This window comes from Felis catus, chromosome D2 (assembly GCF_018350175.1).
Source record: "Felis catus isolate Fca126 chromosome D2, F.catus_Fca126_mat1.0, whole genome shotgun sequence".
Classification (NCBI taxonomy): domain Eukaryota; kingdom Metazoa; phylum Chordata; class Mammalia; order Carnivora; family Felidae; genus Felis; species Felis catus.
This window is the reverse complement of record NC_058378.1, coordinates 47,658,129-47,685,012: the sequence shown is the minus strand read 5'-3', so window position 1 is coordinate 47,685,012 and position 26,884 is coordinate 47,658,129. Positions and strand designations below refer to the sequence as shown.

General features: G+C 38.4%; 1 protein-coding gene and 1 non-coding gene across 3 annotated transcripts; both read right to left on the bottom strand.

The window, feature by feature from the left end:
* Nucleotides 1-595: 595 nt before the first annotated feature.
* Nucleotides 596-26,884, bottom strand: LOC101094135 (mitochondrial import inner membrane translocase subunit Tim23). 2 transcript variants are annotated; one of them, XM_003994168.6, is made up of 7 exons: nucleotides 26,626-26,884; nucleotides 24,303-24,361; nucleotides 16,876-16,969; nucleotides 16,249-16,333; nucleotides 13,672-13,730; nucleotides 11,796-11,906; nucleotides 596-1,064 (listed from the first exon to the last, which is right to left on the bottom strand). In XM_003994168.6, the coding sequence occupies exons 1-7, from the start codon at nucleotides 26,729-26,731 to the stop codon at nucleotides 949-951; spliced, it is 630 nt and encodes a 209-aa protein (XP_003994217.1). In that variant the 5' UTR covers nucleotides 26,732-26,884; the 3' UTR covers nucleotides 596-948. The 2 variants fall into 2 exon arrangements, with proteins under 2 accessions (XP_003994217.1, XP_019669075.1); XM_019813516.3 differs by lacking the exon at nucleotides 26,626-26,884 and adding an exon at nucleotides 25,785-26,549.
* On the bottom strand, nucleotides 14,444-14,647 carry LOC111557183. Its single transcript, XR_002737040.1, has one exon. It is a non-coding gene; the product is annotated as a small nucleolar RNA SNORA74 (small nucleolar RNA).

The window sequence follows — 26,884 nt, the reverse complement described above, 5'->3', positions numbered from 1 at the left end:
TTAAGTTCATTTCATAGATGACAAAACTCAGAAAATTAAGTGACTTGCCCTTACCTCCTTTAGCTTTCCCAAGGCTTCCTTAAACCCTTGTAGCTCTTGTCTATTTCCTCTAATTATCTGTTTCTAATTACCTAAGGAGAGGAGTTAATGAGTAAAGAATTAAGCATGAATGTTGGACAGACTATTCTACTCATTAGATCTCAAGTATCTTGAGGTTGAGTGTCAGTTGTATGGCAGAATAACTGTAACCTAGCTGTTAATGGTGCCAAGTAGCCCTTCATTTCAACACAACCATGAAAATTTGTTGGGCCTAATGGGGGCAGACAGAAATGCTTTTAAGAGTCACTTTTCACTTTATGCCCAGAAAAATGTTTTTATTATTTAAAAATGTTTATTTCCAGAGAGAAAGGGAGAGAATCCCAAGCAGGCTCTGCAGTGTCAGCACAGAGCCTGTCATGGGGCTCAATCCCATAAAGTTATTACCTGAGCTGGAACCAAGAGTTGGATGCTTAACCGACTGAGCCACCCAGGTCCCCCCAGAAAAATGTTTTAAATGGAGACACCCACTGTGTTTACACTGGAGTTAGGACTTCAGTTCTGTTTTCACCTTTTATTGGGAATACAAGGGAACATTACAGTTTCAGATCATTAAATAAACAAATGCGGTGATATACTATCGACAACCATCACAACGTGAATTCTGTGAGTAAGTAGTTTTCCAGTTCGAGGGAAAGGGAGAACCACATTACTCAGCCACCAGAGGGTTTTGGCTTCAGCTTGGGCTGGAAAGAGTGCCAGTCCCGGTCAACCAACCATGATCTTCGCCACAGCAAACTGGTATCTCCAATTTTTCAAACTAATTGTAGGAAGAAAGAGTAACTCCAGACTGACCTATAAATTGATCTGGATTGCTACTAAAGTGTCCTCCATTCACAAGTTGGCAAATCTTCAGAGTGACTGTTGGAGCAAGGAGCCTTTCATGTGCTCCCAGTTATTATAGAGTGCGTAGAGGCTGGTAAGCGTCAGTCCTGCTAGCCCACCTCGTGCTGCCCCTCGAAAACCACCTGGGAAAGGAAAAGAAAACAAAAACAAAACAGCCTTGTATTGCACAGTGTCCTAGCAGCAAAGGATTAAATAATGTTATCATGAAATTGAGGCACACGATTTGTTTATGTGTAAATATCCCATCTCAAACAGAAGTCCTAAAGTTAATACAAGAAACCAAGACAGGTTCAAGAGAAACATCCCTAAATCACCAGTTTAATACATACACTGTATTCTCATTCACAACCATTTTTTCTTTTAATTTTACAATTTGTAGCTAAGATCATGAGCATTAATAATTTGATTTTTCTCAATCTCACTTGTTCCCACACTTCAGACAAGATCTCATGCATATTATTGAAGTCCCAAACAAAGCAATAATTTCCCGTTAGTCATATTGTTTAGAATCCACAAGCCCCACCAATTGATTTACAGCTATAATATAAACAAGGTGACACCCTCTTTGGAAACAGTATTAACATTATCTTTGGACTCTGGACAGGTCCTCTTTTAACTTTGAAGACTCAAGAAGTGGTGATAAGATGGCTATAATCAAGCTTTGAGTTAGGTAATGACACCCCCACCCCCCTCCTCCATTCCTACACTGACATATCAGACAATCTACAATTAATGAGCAATAAGGCACCGAGCAGCATTATACTTAACTGAAAAACAACCCAAGGATTAGACTTTGAACTGTTTTTGCTTAACAAAACAATTTTTTTCATGTGAAAAAAGATTAGCAATATGGATTACACTTGAAATGCAAAAACAAAAACATTTTCATCAGTTACCTGAAAACAGTCCCCAAGTCTAGTAAGAGGACTAGGGGCACCGAAATAAGCTTTTAAGAAATAACTTGATGTTCTATGGTTTTACAAACAAGTTGATACCATAAATGTCAGGAAGCCCACATTGTACCAATGGAGTATTCATTTTAAGTCCTGTGTTAGGAAGGCAAAGGTGGAACGGAGCTGTGGTCCTGTGATTACCTTCCTAGAGGCCCTCTGGGTACAAACCAGTAAATTCTGTGAAATTCAGTGATGTTGCTGAGTTAGAACACTTCAGACCAAGCATTCCTGCAATGAATGTCCTGCCAGATGGCTTCAGCCGATAGATTAAAGGGCCACTCCCTTCAGGATCCTCTCTAGTCTGAAGATGTCTGATAGCTGACCTGTGTAGGCTTCCAACATGAAGTGCCCTAATTATCTCTCTTAGACAGAAGCTGCAGGCATCATCTACAAACAGCTGTCAATACGGCGGAGGGGGGGTGGGGTGGGGAGTGGGGGGGATGGGGAGGAGAGGTCAGAAACAATTAAAAAAAAAATTAAATGGGAGCTCTCTCCTTGAATCCCACATCGTCTCTTGCTATGTTTAGATTAAGTATGGCAGTTGGATTTTGCCCCTGTATTCAATGCAGCTGGAAAATTATAAATGTAATATACACTCAACCTGCTAACTCAAAAACAATCTACCCAATTTAATAAAAATCTACTTCATGTCTTTGACTAGTAAGTCAACAAAAAGTTCTAGGGGCTGAAAGTAAACTATAATTAGGTCAAATGACTAAAATGAGGAAAATAAACTATGAAGCACAGGAGAATAAATGATATTTGCAACAGCATCAGTATGGCTCGGTTATTAAATCTAAACTTTGTGTGTAATGAGGATTCTTTCAAGCAGGTTATATAGTACTCCATTCTGAGTCGACACAAAAGAAAGGTGGTCTCACTGCTGTTTATTAGCAGAAAAATGATTCAGGGCAGATAACTGAAAGCACAATGATTTTGCAGATGTTTTCCTGGGACTAAACACTGAAAACTCCCCTAGATCTTTAGTTGATTACAGATCCACTGGGCTCTGAACTCTGCCCACTGGTTTGGAAATAGATGTAAACTGTTCCTTATGGTTGGTCTTTTGCTTTGAGTGTCCTAATTTCTACTTTTGGAAGGATTTTCACATTAGTTCTTAGCTATCAAATAAAGAGCCTCCCTGAGCAGAGGCACTAGGGGTAACATAATGAAACTGTGAACTACAAGACTAAGACCTTAGGGACATCAGTGGCACATTAAGTGTCTCTTATGATCCCCCAGAAAGCTTTCTACTTTCTGACCAAAATGAAACTTAGTTCAAACAAGTCACTTTAAAAAAATTTTTTTAAATGTTTATTCATTTTTGAGAGACAGCACGAGTTGGGGAGAGGCAGAGAGGGAGACACGGAATCTGAAGCAGGCTCCAGCCTCTGAGCTGTCAGCACAGAGCCTGATGCGGGGCTCAAACTCACGAACTATGAGATCATGACCTGAGCCAAAGTCCAACACTGAATCAACTGAGCCACCCAGGCGCCCCAAAATGTCACTTCTTTGAAGGCTAGAAAAAAGTTATTTCCACCAAGTAGACGCTAAACATAGGCAGTGTTTGACTTACTAAGCACAGCTAATTCTGATTGAAGGATAGCCTCTTACCACACACCAAGCCATGTTTTAGTTTTAACTTTCTATTAATTCCAGTGTTTTCCAACTGGTTGTGTTAAACATTTGAGGGCCTTGCCTTTAGGCTTTCTGTAACCAACTTTTGCCCAACTAAGCACAGGAAGTTGATTAGCAAATATTCTTGCTTTGAGCAAGAAGGCCAACGGTCAATGTCTATAAAGCAAAACAAATGTGAGCCAGGTGTTTCAGTTTTACCTTCTATCTTTTTGGTCCTTACACAACTCTTCCAGAAAGGACAAATACTATCTCTTTTAAACATAGGAAAATAAGGCCCAGAATACTTAAGTACCTTGTTTGTGGGGTATAGAGCTGGATAGTGTAGAGCTAACATACTGAACTGACAATTACTTTAGAGCAGGGATCAGAATATTTTTCTTACAGTGGCCAGAAAGTACATATTTTAGGCTTTCAGGGCCCAAAGGCTATTATGTAGATACTTATATAACCACTTAAAATGTAACTACAGTCAACTCTTAACAACGTGTGGGGTTAGGGATGTGACCCCCCCGCCCTGCACAGTCAAAAATCCAAGTACAATTTCTGAGTCCTCCCAAAACTTAACTACTAATGCCTGCTGTTGACTGGAAGCCTTACTGAGAACGTAAACAGTTGATCAGTATTTTATATGTTGTGTGAATTATGTATTACAATCTTACAATAAAGCAAGCTAGAGAAAAGAATGTTACTAAGAAAATCTCAAGACAAAACACATTTATAGTACTGTGCTGATCAAAGAAAACTTTGTACAGTTCAACCTCACGGAGTTCAAAGGTCAACCATATTTAAAAACATAAAACATATTCTTAGCCTCAAGACAGTGAACAGATAGGGATTTGGCCAGCAGGTGTTCTTGGCCCCTGCTTTAGAGGAACTGCCTTAATTACACACTGTCATGGCTATTAAATACTTTCCAAAATTTTATTGAATTTATTTTAAAAATTGAGATAAAGCATATATAAAAGTTACCATTTTAATAGTATAGTTCAGTAGCACTAGGTTTTCTGGGATTGTTGTGCTATCATCACCCCATCCATCTCCAAAGAACTGTTTCCATGTTGCAAAACTGAAACTCTGTACCCATTGAACAGTGTCTCCCCACTCCACCCTTGTAATCTAATGCCTAATTTGTATTTATTATTAAAAAAATTTTTTGGGGGGCACCTGGGTGGTGCAGTCGGTTAAGCGTCCGACTTCAGCCAGGTCACAATCTCGCGGTCCGTGAGTTCGAGCCCCGCGTCAGGCTCTGGGCTGATGGCTCAGAGCCTGGAGCCTGTTTCTGATTCTGTGTCTCCCTCTCTCTCTGTCCCTCCCCCGTTCATGCTCTGTCTCTCTCTGTCCCAAAAATAAATAAAAACGTTGAAAAAAAAAATTAAAAAAAATTTTTTTAAGTGTTTATTTATTTTTAAGGAGGACAGAGCATGAGTAGGGGAGGGGCAGAGAGAGAGAGGGAGACACAGAATTTGAACCAGGCTCCAGGCTCTGACCTGTCAGCACAGAGCTGGACATAGGACTTGCACTCATCAACCATGAGATCATGACCTGAGCCAAAGTCAGATGCTTAACCAACTGAGCGACCCAGGCACCCCAAATACCTCATTTTTATTATGTTGATAAAGGTCTTTGCTCACTTTCACTTTTTATTAAAGTAGTCCATATAAACAATTTAAAAAGTGCTAAAAGATTTTAGTGATACACAACAATGTGGCACACTCACCATCCTCACCCTAATTTCTATTTCCAAAGGCAACTACTTTCATTCTCTGCTCTTTATCTTGTTTCTAAAAAACATAACTATCTTGCTAGTTCTTGATTTTTCAATCTTACTTTTTGCCTATTGACTTCCTACCAGGAAAACTGTGTTAAGCCTTCTAAGAATGGTATAAAATGTGCTTATGGTAGGAGGTAAGTCACTTACTTTCTATAGGTGATTTCATTTACGAGTCTATGAAGGGAATACTGGTTGCTCTTGTTATTATAGACAAATTCAGACAAGTTACTCTCTTGGTGTAGCTGTTTAGTGACCTAGTGCTGGTCAAGTCAAACCCATTTGACGCCAAAGCCCATTGTCTTTTTCACCATACTGAATCGCCTCCAAGATAGATTAAAAAGAAAAAAAAAAAAGAAATCTGGACTTCAAGCTGTATTACAAAGCTATAATCATCAAGATTATATGCCAGTATGGTACTGGCACAAGAACAGATACTCAGATCAATGGAACAGAATACAGAACCCAGAAATGGACCCACAAACGTATTGCCAAGCAATCTTTGACAAAGCAGGAAAGAATATCCACTGGAATAAAGAGTCTCTTCAGCAAGTGGTGCTGGGAAAACTGGACAGCGACATGCAGAAGAATGAACCTGGACCACTGTCTTACACCAGACACAAAAATAAACTCAAAATGGATGAAAGACCTAAATGTAAGACAGGAAGCCATCAAAATCCTCCAGGAGAAAGCAGGCAAAAACCTCTTTGACCTCAGCTGTAGCAACTTCTTACTCAACACGTTCTCTGGCGGCGAGGGAAACAAAAAAGAAAAATAAACTATTGGGACCTCATCAAAATAAAAATTTTCTGCACAGTGAAGGAAACAATCAGGAAAACTATAAGGCAACAATGGAATGGGAGATTTTTGCAAAGAAGATAAAGGGTTAGTATCCAAAATCTATAAAGAACTTATCAAACTCAACATCCAAAAAGCAAATAATCCAGTGAAGAGATGGGCAAAAGACATGAATAGACACTTCTCCAATGAAGACATCCAGATGGCCAACCGACACATGAAAAAATGCTCAACGTTATTCATCATCAGGGAAATACAAATCAAACCACAAAGAGATACCACCTCACACCCGTCAGAATGGCTAACATGAACAACTCAGGCAACAGCAGATGTTGGTGAGGATGTGGAGAAAGAGGATCTCTTTTGCACTGCTGGTGGGAATGCAAACTGGTGCAGCCGCTCTGGAAAACAGTATGGAGGTTCCTCAAAAAATTAAAAATAGAACTACCCTATGACCCAGCAATTGCACTACTAGGTATTTATCCAAGCGATACAGGGATGCTGTTTCGAAGAGGCACATGCACCCCAATGTTTATAGCAGCACTATCAACAATAGCCAAAGTATGGAGAGAGCCCAAATGTTCACTGATGAACAGATAAAGAAAATGTGGTGTATGTATGAAAAAGAATGAAATCGTGCCAATTGCAACTACATGAATGGATCTAGAGGGTATTATGCTAAGTGAAATTAGAGAAAGACAAATATCATATGACTTCACTCATATGAGGACTTTAATATACAAAACAAGATGAACACAAGGGAAGGGAAGCAAAAATAATAAAAAACAGGGAGGGGGACAAAAACATAAGAGACTCTTAAATATGGAGAAGAAACAGAGGGTTATTGGAGGGGTTGTGGAGGGGAGGATGGCCTAATGGGTAAGGGGCATTAAAAAAATCTACTCCTGAAATCACTGTTGTACTATATGCTAACTTGGATGCAAATTAAAGAAAAAAACCCCAAAACTAAATAAAGTTCAATCACTGCCCCCCTCCCCCCCAAAAAAAGGAAATCTATTGAAAGAGGTATTAACAATTGAACTGGGCCTTATGGATGGATTGGATTTCAAATTTACATATTTGGTCATATAACATACACAAGAACAGTGTGGGAGAAAAGTCTGAAAATGGGAGAGGATTAGAGCAAGGAAGGCTAGGATGAGAAATTTAAATTTAGGCTGAAACACAGTGTGTCATCATCAAAGGTTTTTGAAAGTGATTACTAGAATTAGAACCATACTGGAAGATAAACCAGAAATAGTGGATAAGACAGACTGAAGGTAGAAGCCCAAAGTCAAAATGGCTAATGAAAAATACTGTTGCAGAAGTTCAGCCTTGTGAGAAAAGGCAACTCAGGTGCTAGGTAGTGAACTTCACAAATGATGAAGTGAAGGGACACAGAAGAGAAGGGCAGAAACCAAAGGTGACTCGGAACACTAGAACAGACGTTTCCTGCCTCCCTATTTTTTTTCTTTGCTTTGTTAGAGTGGAAGCAGTACGTGTGACTGTCACAGCAGAGCAGCTGACATTCGGGCTTTCCTCAGGACCACCTCCACCCCACTGGTCCCTTCCTAGCAACCCAGGTTCTTCCATGCAAGCATTCAATTATCTCTGCTGTTTTTGCCTCCCCATATTACTGTCCTCTTAGGACGATTTTTCCCACCAGATTCTTCATCTTTTTGGTTGCTTTCCTGTGGTGGTTATGGTGGTCCAGACCCCTTTTTTGTGTGTATGCCTTAGTATGCTGTAGGATAAATTGCTGAGCAAAGATCTACAAATTTAAAATATTAATAACTAATGTCGACTGCTTTGCTTACCTCTGTCAATATTAGGTGTCACTTCCCCTCTGGTAAACATCAGTTACCTATCATCACTTTTTAAAAGATACTTGGTGAAAAATATTATCTTAATGGTTTATTTTGCTTTACCCTGGTTGCCTGTAAGATTTAGTGACTTCTATTGTTTAGTGGTGATTTGTATTTTTCCCTGAAGTGTTCTGTCAATCCTTACTCCATTTTTTAATTGGATTGTTGGTTTAAGTGATCTGTCGAAATGTTTTATATATTACAGCCCTATGCCTGTAATATATGTTACATCTGTCTTAATTTACTGGAAGAATACTGCTGCCAGTAACAGAAATAAATCATCAAAAAAGTATGGTTAGCATATACAGTTTAATTCTGAAGGCCTGGAACCTATTGATAAATAGTACCTTTTAACAATAATAAGCCCTACATTTACTTATTATGATGAAATGGATTTGTAGGTCTTTTAAACTTTTATTTAGTTTGCTTTTCTAAGATGACTTTCTTACGGAAGGCATAGAATGAAAAGGTCAGGGGCTTTTTGTGAGGGGAAAGGGGGGACCCATATCTTTTGGTTGCTGATGCCTTGTTTCTGAAGATTAGTGACCAGGCCTTTTAAACATTAGTCCTAAGCTTATGAACAAGAGCAAAACTACAGCTGTTCTTGTTCTGATAGAATACTGTTTATTACTAAACAGATTTTCACATGTCACAGAAAATCTAATGACCGTCTGAATACCCTCTGAAAAATATTTAAACTCATTAAACATTGGATTTAAACTAAAATCATCCCATCAGAAATATTCCTTTAAATTAGCCTTCTTTTGTTCTGACAACTACCCATTTTCTCATGTATTTTTCCCCATGATTTTTCTTTCCACGAAAGTAGCTCCAAATCTAAGTTGAGTTATACTACTTTAATTTCAAACCTCCTCTTTTTTAATTTCCATTGTTGAAGAGTTGGAAATATTTTTGGTCAGCAGGAATTAGCCATTCCCTAAATGTAAACTTGTGTCTTTAACAGTTTGGGCTGGCTCTAGACCAAGAGTGTCTCACCCCTTTTCTAAATCCCTGAATCTAGAAGCTGAAGTTGTATTTGTATTCCTACCACACAAAATTCTTAATTCTGTGCTCTGTCTTAGGTTTATTTTAAACCAGAAATCAATGAAAGATACTGCTCTGCTTTTGTATACTGATTCTGATGTGCTGAGCTAAATTTAAATTGTTCGGCCAGGAAACTATGAGCTAACGTTGGAATTCTGGGTCAGATACTTCATCTATGTTTCACAATTGCAATGGAAAATGAAATCTACATGTCACCTGACCTAGAATCAATTTGTTTTTGCTTTTTTTCTTCTGAGCCAAGAACTTTCTCTTTCATAATTTAAGCTGAAGGTGTCCCACCCTGTGTTATAAATGCTATGACTGCAAGGAAGTCCCAGACACAGATAGCTAGGCTCCCATGTCTTTCGATATCAAGAATTCAGCCTTTTCTATCTTTTAAATATGCGTAATATGTCTTAAGATGGTAATTCAGTACATTCTTATATTCAGGGATGCCCTCAGCAGAGGAAATGCCACAGCGGCTTACCCTGAGTAAGAAGTCAGGGACTAGTGGTACTGAGGTAGAACTTCAGTGCCCATCAACTGGTGTAACAGCAGCTCCCACTCAACCCCAGCCATTTGCCAACACAAATAATGTAAGCTTGGTATCTTCCATTTATTCAAAAGAAGCTGGAATTCCATATTTTTATGTGAAATCGGTTTCTCAAATATTAATTTGATCTTTTGTAAGCATAGTTTGGGCCAAGTAAACTCTTGCTGAGTGAACCCTTGTGCTGCAGTTAAAGTTTTAAATTCTTTTGTCTGACCCTGAAGATTTTCAATGTGAAGTATTTTTTTAAATTACTCTAATATCTAAATATTTTAAAGTTTATTTATTTTGAGAGAGAGCAAGCAAGCACATGCACATGAGTGGGGGACAGAGAGAGAGGGAGGATGAATCCCTAGCAAGCTCTGCACTACCAGCATGAAGCCTGACGTGGGTCTTGAATCCATGAACTGTGAGATCATGATCTGAGCCAAAATCAAGACTCGGACACTCAACTGACTGAGCCACCCAGATGCCCCAGTATTTTTAACACGATTTTCTATGTCAAGGTAACATCTTCATGGACATAAAAGGTATGTAATGTCTTAATCCACCTGGGAGCTCTGTTTACATGAGTACATACACACAAGTAAGAAGTACTGTGAGCTCTTAGGGATAAAATTCCAAATGTGATCCATTTTCTTTTTTATTTTTAACGTTTATTTTTGAGACAGAGAGAGACAGAGCATGAACGGGGGAGGGTCAGAGAGAGAGGGAGACACAGAATCTGAAACAGGCTCCAGGCTCTGAGCTGTCAGCACAGAGCCCGACGCGGGGCTCGAACTCACGGACTGCGAGATCATGACCTGAGCCGAAGTCGGTCGCCCAACCGACTGAGCCACCCAGGCGCCCCAAATGTGATCCATTTTCAATACAGAAAAAACCTCTTACTCTCAGATATATCAGGAAATCTTGGATTCCATAACCCTGTTGAGACTTCTCTTTCTAGCAAAAATGGCTACCTGAAATTTTGATGGAGGAATTTCTAAAAAGAATTAGCTCAGTTAATCAAGTGTCTAATGTCTAAAAAATCAAACAAAAGTAATTTTCAGAGGCATGAGTATAAGTAGTTTAATTAAGCCATTTAAAGCAGAAACGTGATAAAAAAAATTTGAGCCCATCACCAGTTAGGACCTTTTGAAAGAGGTCCTCTTAATACTGTGCTTATCTATAAAACTGGGGTGTGATGATTATCAGTTCAGTTTTAAATAAAATAAGTCCTATATATATATCTCAACTTTTACTTTTTTGAGAGAGACTGCATATGTGAGCAGTGGGGGGGGGGGTGTTGTGGGGGGGGGGGCGGTGGGAGCGTTGGGTGCGGCAGAGGATCTGAAGCAGGCTCTGTGCTGACAGCAGTGAGTCTGATGTGAGGCTCAAACTCACTGACCGTGAGATCATGACCTAAACCAAAGCTGGAGGCTCAACCGAGTCACCGGGGCACTTCTTAATAAGTTATATTAAGTGCTTATAACTGGGGGTATAACGCAGTGAATGCTAATTTCTTTTCCATCTTAGAGAAGGATTTGATATTTGATCTTCACTCAGGTCATTTTGATTCAACTCTTAGGGTTCTATTTTTTCAAAATCGAATGGTTCACCTATGTTCATAGGAGCATTATTCATAGTAGTCAAAGATGGAGGCAATCCAAGTATCCACTGACTGATGAATGGATAAAGAAAATGTGGTATATATGTAAAACAGAGTATTATTCATCTTTGAAAAAGAAGGAAATTCTGAAACATGCTATAACATGGATGAACCTTGATGATATTATGCCAAAAGAAATAAGCCAGTCACAAGAAGACAAATGCAGTATTATTATTCCTTACATGAAATACCTAAAATACTCAAGAGTTGAAATTCATAGTTAGAAAGCAGAATGGTAGTTGCCAAGGGCTAAAGGATGGGGAAAATGATGTTGGATACAGAGTTTCAGTTTTGCAAGATGAAGAAAAGTTCTGGAGTTAGATGAAGGTAATGCTCCACAACAACATAAATATACTTAACATTACTAAACTTACACTTCAAGATGGTTCAGATGGCCAATTTTATGTTTCGTGTACTTTATCAAAATAAAAAAACAAAAACAAAACCCCAAACACCCATGAGGTTTTAGAGAACACTCCATTACACTGCAAAAAATGTGTTAAGTGTACTCTGAAATCTGTGGATACTTCATTTTCAAAGCATACTTCAAAGTATATTCAGAGATAGCTCTTCATTCAACAGTACCTACCTGTACATTTATACAACATGCCTGTCATGGTTCCAGCTGCTACTGTGTTAAGGTCATCTTCTGCACCTCGTGTTTTCTCAATGATGACACCAAATGCACTATAGAGCAAAGCTACAGGGAAAATGGACTGATTACTAATAAAAAAGTTATTGGAAGTCAGTAAAGCAATTATATTTAGATAAATCTATCTTACAGACATTCTATAAGCATTCAAAGATATAAAAGAATGATCACTAGAACAGTATTTGTAACAGCAAAAGCTTGTAAATAAAATGCCCATCAAAGCGGATAGACCCAGAAAGGGACTTTCCATATAACGGAATAATACATACTCCGAACAAAAAGTAGGAAAAACTATATTCATTAGCCTGTAAAGCGGGCACATGTGTGTACAACTCAGGATATACAAAGAAAATTTTTGAAGAGCTTCAGAAGAAACACCAATAGTAGTTAATTACAAAAAGTTCCATTTTTCTTGGAATCTCAGGAAAAATATTTAAAATTTTCACTTATATTTTATTCTTAATAGCTATACCTTGAATTTAGAAACAAAAACACATGCATTTCTATTCTAAGAGAAATGTTAACTTAAAAAAAAATTGAGGTTTGGTTCTGGCACAGGCAAAAACTGTAACACTAGCTTTATTTAGTTTTAACAAGATGCTCCCCAAAACTATCTATCTCTTGTACCTGTAAAGATTCCTACTAATCCTTTTCCCTACCTTTCTCGAAACTATGCTTTATTTGACCCTTCAATGTTACACCAAACTCAGCCTTACAACCCTTCTGTTGTGATATTCTTATATTTCTATAAAGGCTCTTCTTACCCTTTCAACTTATTTAATTGAAACTGAGCTTCTATTACATCAGAAACATACAAAGCAACTGGCCATCCCAGTTTTCCTAGGACTGAGACTTGCCTGCAATGCTAAAACTAAGAAAATCCTTGGGCAGAGCAGGATGGCTTTTCACTTTGGAGATATATAAGCAACCAAACAGGAACAAAGGAGGGTGACTGTGTATGGGGTGGGGGCAAAGAGGACATGAGTAGCATAGGGAGGCAATAATTTACTAGGATCTCAAATGTCAATCTAACCTTACAGTGTGAAAATGTACTGCTTCCAAATCCCACAAAAAAGCTAGGCTATTATTCTTTCACAACAGATGCTTTTTCTATTTTTTCAATGAGATACCTAAAATTTCCCTTACTTAATCTGCCACAATTAAAAGATTTTCAGACTTTCAACCAAGTTACAAAGAAATTTTTGGTTCTTAGAGCATAAGTACCACAGGTACACTTATTATATGCTATGAATAATCAAGAGAGCCAAATATTCATACATAGTATAATATGAAAGCATTTGGTCTTAAATCCTACTAAATTACCCCTTGCTCAGAACTGCAAATGTTTTCATTATCTACAAAGGCCCTATAACACCTCTGAAAATTCAGTCTGGGAAACCTACTTAGGTAAACAGAATGCTGAATAGGCTATTAGGAAAACATAGCAAAAGGGTTGCATTAATCTGTATCTTACTACAGGGCCTTGAACCTTTCTTAACATACAAAGGCATTTGACTTGGACCTGAATTATGTGGACTCCATATCTACCTAAAACATGGGTTGGTATCTTGCTTGGACAGGAGAGTATGTAATATCTAAAAAGACTTAAAACACTGAAAAATGGTATTAGCATCTGGAATTATTGTTATGTTGTTCATGGTCTTTTCCTAAGTATTACCTACATTACTCATCAGAGTAGATTCAAATACAATTTTTAATATCCTAGGGCCAGAATTTTGGCAGGTCAAATTGTTCATGATACATATATATCCTTTGCATTAATGATTTATTATTAAGTGAGATCTCTACTTACCCAGAGAACCTAGAGTATTAGCCCAAAGTGCCCCTTGCCTAGTCACCATGTTCAAAATCCTACCAGGGCAGAAAGAGAAAGAATCTGTACTTAGAATCATTATTTCTCCAGCACTTTGAAAAACCATAATTGTAGCTATTTACAACGTATAAACCCAACACTCAGGTATTCTTAATTTTATTTTTTTAAAAAACGTTTATTTATTTATTTTGAGAGAGGGAGAGAAGTACATCCGTGCGAGTGGAGGAGGGGCAGAGAGGGAGAGAGCGAAGGGCCTCAATCTCATGAACCATGAGATCGTGACCTGAAAAGGAAATCAAGAGTTGGATGCTTAACCAACTGAGCCACCCAGGTGTCCCCAGGGTTTTCTTAATTTTAAAAGCTACCTTAATACTTCCTTAGAATTTAGTAAGGCTGGCTTTTACTTTATACAAATATAAATGAAGATTAAACTTCCAACATTTTTGGGCAATGAGTAAGGAAAATTATTATTATTAAAAATAAATATAAATCAAATATAGAAAAGCTTTGAATGATAGCCTACAATGTATTTTATAGAGAAGTTTACAGTAATTGATCCACATTAAAAAAAGAAAAAGACCATTCTAATGGATAATCTAGCTTACAATTAAATTTTTTTGGAGGAAGAATATACTCAAGATATTAAATAGAATCAAAGCGTGGACTGTTACAGAATACAGCAGAATTACAGGGAAGTATTCAAAGAGAAGGAAAAAACCATCTAATTAGAATATGTGGAGAAAGCACATGCTGTGTCTGCTCCCAGACTAGAACTAAGCGGCCCAAGTGAACGCTTAGCACACTCTCAAGGAAGCACAGTTCTGCCTCACACCAGTGCCAGGCGCCACCAGAACAGTGACAGAGGCAACTGGAGGAAAAAGACAGGACTTTCCTCTCCCAGCAGTGTAACACCATCACAGGAATGGTTCTATCCGGACAGCTGACTACTGCTGGAAATTATGAAATTGTAATAACAAAGAATGAAAAAACTCATTTAATGGAGTTAGAGAACTCATTTAAATTAATGCCCAATAACAAAAATTTGTATTATCTCTAAAGGCTGTTTAACACTGCAAATTGGTGAAATTCTTTGGTATGCAATTTGGGCAATATATCTCCACTTACTGGGCCCTTACCAACTTTAATCACCTCTTAATAACCCTTAAAGGCAGAAGGTAGAAAAAAATTTACCTAAGACCAAAAAATAGTATATAATGGAACTAGACTTTGAAGCTATATAGATTTGTCTGGACCCAAACCCTGTCCTTTCAATTTTTACAGGCTGTCTCCTATTTTAAATGTTTGTTTATTTTTGAGAGCAAGAGTGCACAAAGGAGGGGCAGAGAACCTGAGGCAGGGCCTGAACTCAGGAACCATGAGATCCTGACCTGAATCAAGGTCGGAGGTTTAACCTTGAGGCTGTCTCCTATTTTAAATGCTTCCTACCCAGGAATATCCTGTGAGATCATGACCAGAGCCAAAGTCGGACACCTAACCGACTAAGCCACCCAGGTGCCGCATCTTCAAATTGGTATTTCATGGTATGTTAGGGATTTGCTTCAAAGTAATATGTGAGGGGAGAATGAGATGGTGCATAACTGGTCCCAATCCTGGTTGGTTGACTGTTGAGGAGAGGTTATGGTTCATGGGTCTTCACTGTACTACTGTTTATTTCTGTACATTTTCAAAATTCTCCATAACACAAAAAAGTAAAAAAAAAATATTGGAGTAAGGGACAAATATTAATATAAATGTAAAAATATACAAGGATCTGGCCTAGTAAAGCAAGATCCACAGTAACAGGAATATGAAAAACTTGACAAGCCTTCAGGATTCCCAAGGTCTAATTCTAGCACACCTGCTGCCATCTGCTGGCTAAACAACATATAAAGAAGATAAAGCTTAATGTGTCCTGAACCAAGACCAAGAGCCATCGAATACATACTGTGTGACTCCACTCATATATTATTTAGGGAATATCTACATGGACTGGTCACGTTTATTTTTTAGGCAGGGTGAAGATGTACTACTTTCCATTTTCCACAAACTTCAATTTCCTGAGAAGATTCAGAAACTACCACTAAGTTTTAAGAATTTCATGATAACTTTGCGTTAGCCCTCCATTTCAGAAATTGAGAGTAAAATCAATAAAAAGTTCAATTGGAATGAGAGCAGATCCAGCAATCACTCTTACGTGCTTATTTACTATCATGTCCTATGGTTGTGCAGGCCCTCAAACTATCCAAATAATGTACTAGCAATTCAACAACCTGAAAAGCATGTTATATAGAACTGCAGAATGAAAAAGGTGTAGAAGTTAGGATAGGGTAGCACCAGCTAATTGAGGGACACTGACTCAAAAATCACTCCTTTAAAAACCTTAGTCTCAGTAACTTGATTCCTTAGTTTCTTTTATTTTCAGTAAGAAAATAAAAAAATTGATCAAAACATATGTCAATACTCTAAACATGTGTCATCTCAAGGCTGTGTTCATCAAGCCAACAAAGTAGTTTAATATTCAAATATCACTACATTAGATGATTACATAAGACTTACTGTACGTTTCTTGGTTTGGACCAGGGCATATTCTGGGTTTCCTTCAATCCTAGCCGTAGACCGTTCATTGCTCCAAATGCAGCCCCTAGTAAATCACAGTAACAATTCATCCAAATAATGCAGCTTTGTATTAAAAAACAACTGCACTTCTGATTCTTTTTTACTTTTTAATAGGCAAAGACAAACAAAAATAATGATTATTTATTGTTATTATTTTTAAAGATCTTATTTTTAAGTAATCTCTACACCCAATGTGGGGCTCGAACTTACAACCTCAAGATCCAGAGTCACATGCTCTACTGACTGAACCAGCCAGGTGCCCCTAAATAATGATTCTTTAAAACCCTGAAACCAATATTTGAACTGCTTTGGATTTTAAGCACTTTTAAAAAGATGAGAGAGACAGCAAGTGTGCAATTAGGGGAGAGGGGCAGAGGGAGAGACAGAATCTTAAGCAGATTCCAGGCTCAGCACAGAGTCCAATGCAGGGCTCAATCTCATGATCCTGGGATCATGACCTGAGCCCAGTCAGATGCTCAACTGACTCAGCCACCCAGTCGCCCCGGATTTTAAGCATTTTTGACTATGTGGATTGAGGACACTGAAAAAAAAAATTATCATACCCACCTGTCATACAACATCCTCCAATGGTAAAGAATGCCAGTTCGAATCTACCCCGGGTTTTATTAGCTCCAGTCGGTAAAATAAACTCATCTGTATCCTAAAAAGGTAATAATGAAAATTGAGTTGAGCTCCCCTCAAGACCCAGTACTTGCAAAATGTTTCCTCATTTGTCAAAGTAGTTTTTCACAAAAAGTAAACCCTTAAATTAACTAAACCCAACTATACTTAGTCAAACCAAAATAAAACTTTGTGCAATAGCAACCCCTATATCAAAGTGGAATGAAATATACAACATATACAATTATACTCATTAGTTCTTAGGAGGCTTAGTTCTTAGGAACTAAGTTTCTAAGTTCTTAGGAACTTAGTTTCTCAATGTAAGTCTGACAGATTGTAATCAATTTAATTTACCTTACTTAATGATGAATATGAAGTAACAGTGCTAGAGAGTTTAGGAAGCACAGCTCTAGAGAAAGGGAAACTGAAAGGTATGACAAGTCACAGGTTACTGGATTGATATAAACCAGCGTGGAAAAAGAGAGCAACTCTCATTCTGTAGCTACTATTTATTACCAAGCACAATTTACCATGTGTAAAACCAAATGAAATAAGAGAAAGGGCAGAAACTATAAAAGCACAAAAGTTTGGATCAGTTATGCAAGGGCAAAATTACCTTCCTAATAAATAATTCCTTTTTAAAATTTTATTTATATTTATACATTAAATGTTTGTTTATTTTTGAAATAATAAATCAAGGGAGGGGCAGAGAACCCGATGTGGGGCTCAAACCCACGAACCATGAGATCATGAACTGAGCTGAAGTCATGTTTAACCAACTGAGACACCCGGGCACCCTTAATTCTCCTTTAAGTTTTCTTTTTTTTACATATTTTGAAAGAAAGAGAGATGCACGTGTACAAGTGGAGTGGGGGGGGGCGGGACAGAGAATGAGTATGAGTGGGAGAGAGAGAATTCCAAGCGGGCTCTGCACTGTCAGCATAGAGCGCGAAGCAGGGCTCAATCCCACAAACTGTGAGATCATGACCTGAGCTGAAACCAACAGTGGGACACTTAACTGATGGAGACACCCAGGTGCCCCTTAATAAATAATTTTTTTTTTAATTTTTTTTTCAACGTTTATTTATTTTTGGGACAGAGAGAGACAGAGCATGAACGGGGGAGGGTCAGAGAGAGAGGGAGACACAGAATCGGAAACAGGCTCCAGGCTCCGAGCCATCAGCCCAGAGCCCGACGCGGGGCTCGAACTCACGGACCGCGAGATCGTGACCTGGCTGAAGTCGGACGCTTAACTGTCTGCGCCACCCAGGCGCCCCTTAATAAATAATTTTTAACTCTTTGGGGGAGCATATATTCTTTTGATAATCTTTGAAAGCCATCGTCTCTCTTTCCAGTAAATGCATACACAAACTTGATACGAATGCTGAGTCACCCAAAAATCCCAAGTTGAAAATGCTACTGTAAGAGTGTATGATTGATTCTATAATATACTCTTAAAATTTTTTTTAAGGTTTATTTTGAGAGAAGGAGGGAGGGAGGGAGGGAGGGAGAGGGAGAGGGGGGGAGAGAGAGAGAGAGAGAGACGGAATTCAAGTGGGGAAGGGGCAGAGAGAGAGGGAGACACAGAATCTGAAGCAGGCTCCAGGCTTTCAGCTGTCAGCAGAGCCTGACGTGGGGCTTGAACTCCCGAGCTGTGAGAATATGACCTGAAATGAAGTCAGATGCTTAACCAACTGAGCCACCCAGGCGCCCCATGATTCTATAATATACTCTTATAAAGAACACATTCAATACATAATTGCCAAACTTTCTATACAAAAATGGTTAAAACACTGCTGGCAACTTGCTAACAAGGAAACATCCCTTTACCAAATATGGAACTTCAGTGAGCTACAGCTCTGCACTGGCTTTTTATTTCTGACTTGTGCATACATTTTCAGCAAAAAATGCACAAATAAGCAAGCACAGCTACTCTCATCACACAAATGGTCTGGTGGGCAACAACAAACAAACTCTGAAGAGATCCTAGGTTATTACACAGTTTTGTGAATTTTGGGTGCTTCTTGACCTTATTAATGCCTTAGTTTTAAATTGTGTTTCTGGAGGGGTGCCTGGGTGGCTCTGTCGGTGAAGCGCCTGACTCTTGGTTTTGGCTCAGATCATGATCTCATGGTTCATTAGTTTGAGCCCCATGTCGGGCTCTTCGCTGTCAGTGCAGAGCCTACTTGGGATTCTCTCTCTCTCCTTCTCTCTCTGACCCTCCCCGGCTCAGGCTCTCTCTCTCTCTCTAAATAAGTAATTAAACTTAAAAAATAAAAATAAATTGTGCTTCTGGCTTGAGGTTTTTAGAAATGCCATGTGATTTAATGAGACACATATTTCTTCAATCCAGAAATGGATCATGTATTACAAACAGGAAACTAAGAAAACGGTCAGGATGGACATTAATAAGCACAAGTGCATGTCATCTCCAACTCACTCTTTGCTAGGGTCAACTGGGATAAAAGTACTATGAGGATGAAGGCAAATGTACATCAATTCACACCCAGAGCCACCTGGAAACAATCTGATGCTTAATTGTCACCAGGGCTTATTAATCTCAACTGTGTCATATAACAAAAATTTCCAAAGATATTTTGAGGGAGGGGACACTGGCCAAATTATATTAATCTCCATAAAATTAAGGCTTTTGGTTTCTATAAAAATAGGATTAACAGTTTATGATGTTATAGAAAAAAGACTTCTGCAAGCCAAATTTAAACTGCAAAAAATAACCACTTACCAAGGCTGATCTCAAAGTATCTTTATACAATGTATGTAGGGAAGATACACTGAAAAGTTCAACTTGTGCTGCTGACAGGGTAGGACACTAGCACCACTAAAAGATCACCAATACCATTGTTTACTACCACAGAAAAGAAACAAATCCAAGGATGGGCACCAGTGTACCTGATAAAATAGTCAGGTGGCTGAGATTATGTGAAATATTTATATTTCAACTGCATGTTAGAAATATTCAAATTCTTGTTTTTTGAAAAAATATTATTTATTATTTATTTTTGAGAGAGAGAGAGCGAGAGAGAGCGAGCGAGCAAGAGCGAACGGGGGAGAGGGAGAGAGAGGGAGACACTGAATCCAAAGCAGGCTCCAGGCTCTGGGCTGTTAGCACAGAGCCAGACACAGGGCGTGAACCCATGAACTGTGAGACCATGATCTGAGCCAAAGTTGGACGCTTAACTGACTGAGCCACGCAGGCATCCCCAAATTCTCCTTTTTTTTTTTTTTTTAACATTTATTTATTTTTGAGACAGAGAGAGACAGAGCATGAACAGGGGAGGGTCAGAGAGAGGGAGACACAGAATCTGAAACAGGCTCCAGGCTCTGAGCTGTCAGCACAGAGCCCGATGCGGGGCTCGAACTCACAGCCCTCACGGACCGCGAGATCATGACCTGAGCTGAAGTTGGCCACTTAACCGACTGAGCCACCCAGGCGCCCCAAATTCTCCTTGTTTATACTGGATGTTCATCTGGCCTAACAAAGAGGAAGACTATTTACTTAATATAATATTTAACGTATTGGCGAGGATGCAAAAGTGGTGACAACACAAATCAATAGTAAGAGAAACCACAAATGGTGCCTCAAATAAGAGCTGTTGCCAAAAATCAGTATATGATGAGTTCACAACTAGTACTTAACATGTCTGTCTTTCAAAAGTATGGAAAAATGTTCCACAAAATGCAACTTACTTAAGGTACAGTTTTTAAATTTAGGCTTTCCATGGTTTTTATAAAAACAGACGAGACGAGAAAACTTTTTCAATTCTGAAGTCCCTCTAACATTTGAATGGGAGATGTCACTACAAATGTGAATGATTAAGCAAGAATCACAATTTCTTTAAAATACAGATTTTTCTTTGATGTCTAACCTTTTTGGCCCTGCCTAGCAATGCAGGGTCCCAATGTTACTGTATTTTTAAATGGAGCTACAGTATAACCTTTAAGCTTAAATCCAACATTTAAGCAAACTACATTTGATTAGTTTTGAAATTTTGAGTAAAATACTGACAGAGAGGTACTTTTGAAATAAAAGCAATAAACCTACAGTGTAGATATTTGACAAACACTTCCAGCAAAAACAAACACATTTTAAACAAGCCCTAATCAACTTGCTTCTATTCAAAACACACTCAACAAGAGATGCCTGAGTGGCTCAGCTAAGCTTCTGACTTCGGCTTAGGTCATGATCTTGCGGTGAGTTCACGCCCCATGTTGGGCTCTGTGCTGTCAGCTCAGAGCCTGGAGCCTGTTTCAGATTCTGTGTCTCCCTCTCTCTCTGCCCCTCCCCTGTTCGCATTCTGTCTCTCAAAAATAAACATTAAAAAAAAAAAAACAAAACACACTCAACAAGAAATTCAAAGGTCAAATATTTAGTGTTTCATCTAGAAACAAAAAGTCCTAACCATTACTCTTAAAACCCACCCAATTTATGGATATATAATTCATATACCATATAATTCACCTATTTAAAGTGTATAATTCAGTGGTTTTGAGTTTTTAGTATATTCACAATTGTACAACAAAGACTATAATCAGTTTCAGAGCATTTTCATTACCCCAAAAAGAACCCCATACCTGTTAGCAGTCATTCTCCATCTATCCCCTACCCTGGGCAGCCACTACTCAATTTGCTTTCTGTCTCTTTATATTTATCAGTAGTGGACATTTCATATAAATAGAATCATACAATATGTGGTCTTTTATGACTGGCTTCTTTTATTTAGTAAGTTTACAAGGTTCACCCATGTTGTAGCAAGCATCATTACTGCATTCTTTTTTTATTGCTACAGAATATCTCCTTGCATGGAGATGCCACATTTTGTTTACCCATTCTTAACTTGGATATTTGGATTGTGTCTACTTCTTGCCTATTTAGAATAAAGCTGATATGAGCATTCATGTGTAATTTGTTGTGTGGACATATGTTTTCAGTTCTCTTGGGTATATATCTATGAGTGGAATTACTGGGTCATACAGTAACCCTACTTTTAATATTTTGAGAAACTGTGAGACTATTTCCAAAGCAGCTAGTTCAATTTACACTTCTACCAGTAGTGCATGAAGGTCCAATTTCTCCACATCCTTACTAACATCAGTTATTGCCTGTGTTTCTAACTATAGCTATAGCAGGTGTGAAGTGGTATCTCACTTTGTTTTTGTGATTTGCATTTCTCTAGTAAGCGATATGGAACATGCTTCATGTGATTATTGAACATTTGTGTATCTTCTTGGAGAAATGTCTGTTCAGATCTTTTACCCACTTTTAAACTTCTTATAAATGAGTTTTAAGAGTTTTCTAAAAAATTACATATTCTTGATTTAAGTCCTTATCAAATATTAAATGATTTACAGTTATGTTCTTTCAGTTTGTGAACTGTCTTTTCCTTATTCTTAAGTGTGTAGTCTGGAGTAGAAAAGTTTTAAATTTTTATTAAAACCAATTTATCAGTTGTTTTTATTAACTTATTCTTTTGGTGTCATGTCTAAGAAATCAATGCCTAATTTATTTTTTAGAAGTTTTTATTTATTTATTTTGAGAAAGAGCGTGCATGTGAGGGAGAGAGAGGGAGAGAGAGAGGGAGAGAGGGAGAGAGAGAGAGAGAGAGAGAGAGAGAGAGAGAGAGAGAGAGAGAATACCAAGCAGGCTCTGCGTTCAGCGAGGAGGCCGACATGGGGCTTGATCCAATTACCCTGAGATCATGAACTGAGCTGATATCAAGAGTTGGATGCTCAACAGACTGAGTCACCCAGGTGGCTCCAGTAATCGCTTTAAATATAAATGGATCAAACTCTGTAAACAAAGGTCATAAGATCAGCAAAATGGATAAAAATACCATGATCCAACTACACTGAGGTTTACTTTAGTTCCAAAAACAAAGAGGTCCAAAGTGAAATGACAGAAAAAGATTATTCCAGGCAAATAATAACCAAAAGAGAACAGGGTGAACATATGAGTATCAGAAAATATAGATTTTACATAATAATAAAAGGTCATAAAATATTAAGAAGTTTCAATGCAGTAAAAAGATTAAATTATAAACATATCTAGTAAGAGACCATTAAAATACATTAAATATAAAATAATGGAATTAAAGGTAGAAATAGAAATTTCTACACTAAGAACTGGAAACTTCAATAATCTATTTTCAATAATGGATAGCAAACATTATAACCAGACAGAAGGTAGTAAGAAAATAAGGACTTAACACAATAAATCAAACAGCAAACAGATCTAACAGACATATACAAAACACTCTGCCGAACAATAATAGCACAGATATATGTCTCAAGTGCATGTGGGACATCTTCCAAGATAGATCATGTAAGGACACAAATTAAGTTTCAAAAGATTTTAAAAGATATCATAGAGAGTATCCTCTCCAGCCACAACAGTAGGAGTTAGAAATCAGTAACAGAAAGAAAACTGAAAAATTTACAAATTCATGGAAATTAAATAACACACCCTTTACTTAAGAGATGAATAAAAAAGAAAACGACATGTCAAAATTTATGAGATCCAATGAAATGTAAAATGGTATAGCTGCAATTCCTCAGAAAATAATAAAATTTCCCTAAGATCCAGCGATTTTACATCTGGATATGTAACTAAAAGAATTAAAAGGAGAGTTGGGAAAAGACATTTGTACACATTAGTATAATGTTCACATCAACAGTAGCTAAAATACAGGAGCCATCCAAGTGTCCAGGAACAGATGAATGGATAAGCAAAATGGAATATTATTCAATTAAATATTATCCAGCCTAAAAAAGGAGAAATTCTGACATAAGCTATAATATAGATGAAACTTGAGAACATTATGTTAAATGAAATAATCCAACCACAAAAGACAAATACAGTACGATTCCACTTATTTGGGGTACTTACGAGTATCAAAAACAGAAAGCAGAAGGGTAGTTTCCATGGGATGGGTGGGAGGGAGGGTGGAATGAAGTTATTTTTTTAACAGGCATAGTTTGTTTTACATGATGAGACGGGTTATGTATATGGTAGGTGGTAATTGTTGCCTAATCTTATAAATGCATTTGTTAACATTGAACAGTACACTTAAAAATGGGTCAGATGGTAAATTTTATGTTAGTATACTTTACAAATGTTTAAATAGGGAGAAAAAACACACCTTGAACCTCAAAAACCCTTTAAAGGGATAGTATCAGGGAGACGCAAGCCAAATCCCCAGAGTTTCAGAACAAAGAAAAAAGGTGGATGGAGACCAGAGTTGGTGCCTCCAGAAGTATGTATCATAGATCTAGTTAGCGTAAGAAACTTTTTTTTTTAAACAGTAAGATAACACACCAAACTAGGAAATTCATAAAAGGACTAGTCTTAATCTTACCTGCACGAGATAACGTGGATCCACATTTAAATAAGGAGACAGAGGGTTCATACCAGTCACTAGAGAGAAAACAAAGCATATTGCAATGAAATTCTAAAAAGTTATTTCATTTAGTGTTAATTACACTGTTTCGTTTTCCAATTTTGATTTATAGGCTCACTTGAATATGAAAATTTCTCCTTTTCTATGCTCATCCTGTCTGGCAGTTTTGAGGCCGCCTCCTCCTGAGGTCCTGAATACCAAACCATGCCTTACACTAGGAAAATGGTATGCGTTCAGGCTGTCATACCAAGAAGATATTGGCAATAATGTGGATTAAATAATCAAAGTAGCAGGAAGCATAGCCAAGGTCAATTATAAAGCTAATTTCTCTCTACTTTGCTACAAGGATGCTTGACATCTATACAAATTGCAAAATAAGACTGACAAGAGACCAATCAATTCCATGAGAAAAACAGTGCTTGGGTTATGTGTTGTATATAAATATTTTAAGGCAGTTCCTTCAGATCTTAAGGCAGTTCCTTCAGCAGTATTGACAGCTGCTGACACAGATTTGCTGTGGCAGTGTAGAGGGTTCTCGGGTTATCACCATAGGCATGGGGGTCATAACAAAAGAAAATGGAAACTTACAGACAGCCACACTTGAATCCCACTAACTTTGATGACAGAAAAATATGTCAGTCAGCTTTTTCGTATTTTAAATTTAATCCTTGAATCCTGTGCACCTCAGTTGACTGTTCACAATCTATGAAATACTCGTCTTCTCATCAATATGAATTCTATATTCAATATCTTGAACTTCGTTACTTACCACCATCCTTATTGCTACCATCTTAGTCCAACCATTAAAGCTCACCTAGACTACTGTAACAATCTCCTACTTAAATGGGCTCCTCACTTGCTCTAATCCCTTCAATTTACTTCCGATATAGCAACTAAAGTGATTTTTTTAAGAAAAGGAAATCAGCCTTAATGGCTTCCATTCACACTTGTAATCAAATCCAAACTTCCTACCATGGTTTACAAAACACTGCATTAGTGGTCATTCCTTGCCCTCCTCATCTCTTTATCTCCTACTACTCCAACTCCCTTGCAACTCTATAGACACACTGGCCCATCATTTGTTCCTTAAACATGCCAACTTTGTTTTTTCCCAGGGCATTTGGACTATTTTCCCTTGTACACCTGCCTCACCTCTGATCTATACTATACTCAGGTCACAGCTCAAATGTCAACACCCTCTAGTTGCATTCTCTGACCCACTCTCAAACGGCATCCTGCTCCCATCACCATCTCATGACCCGGTTTTGATGGCTTTATGTACACTTATACATATAACTGAAATGTGTTTATTTGTGTTACTTGGCTCAGTTCACTGAACGCAGCAGTCATCTAACTGTTGGTAGTCCTCTATCCAGAAAAGTCGTTGGTTGATCCCAGGTGCTCAGTGAATGGTGTTCATCCCTCCATTTCTCAATTTACCTTCAAATCTTAATCAAATTAACGTAACAATGCTTGGTCACATTAAGGTAGTGCCCTCTGTGCTCCAAAACTCAGACCTCCGAAGACGTATGTGTAAAATGCGTTCCAGATTCAGTTTTGGCAGAGGTGACACTGGGCTCTTTTGTTCTTGAGCATAAAGTACCTGGAGAATCAGAACAAGTTCTGTTCATCCATTTGAACACCCACAAAGTCACAGACATCTGGAATACATATTCACAGGATTGAAAGGGCACAGGTAGGACATTCATGCTTCTGCACTTTCGATCTTGCATATTTCCTTTCCTAAAATTCTTAACTTTTTTTCTTCAAGTCCGTAAGTGACTTTTAAAGCGCAGCTCGCTTCTCAGCTCCTCCCGCAGGCTCGACTCCAGTTTCTTTCTTGGCTATTCGCACTATTAAATGTTTTGCCCTGACGGCTACTGTGTGGTTTCGAAACACAGAACTTTGTGTTTGAAAAGTTATTTACAGACTCGTTGTTTGGAATGCATTTACTTGCAGAGCTGGGCTCTCCTCTTAATCTAGAGCCAAGCACACAGACCAACGCACAAGGAATGTGCGGGAGGAAAAATGAGGCACCGTGCTTGGATATAAAAGGAACATGCAACATCTCCTGAGTCCAGGTCACCCAAACGTAACTTCTCGGGGATCCGTGGCTCCAAAAACTGGTTCAATCTTGAAAGAGGCAGCGCAAACACACTAACCCCACCACTGGTACTAAGATTGTGAACGTCAGCCCCCAAAAAGGAACGGTACACGCTACACATCTGGCGGAGTCGCAAGAACCGCTGAGAAATGTTCACAACCTAGGCCCGATACTCACGCGGGACGCCGGCCAGATCCGCGTGCGAGTAACCTGCCCCACCGGCTCCGAAAAAGCCGGCCAACCCCCCTGTAGTTTTGTTCCCGCTTCCCCCGCCGCTCTCCATGATGTTGCAGCAAACCGCCCGTCTGCTCTTCCCCGCCACCTGAGGCTGGGTTCTTCTGCTGGGCCGTTGCTCCCCAGTCACAGCGGGGAGACCCGCGTTACCACTGCCTCCTTCACACGGTGACCTTCCGGGAGCCGGTACGCGCTAATCCTT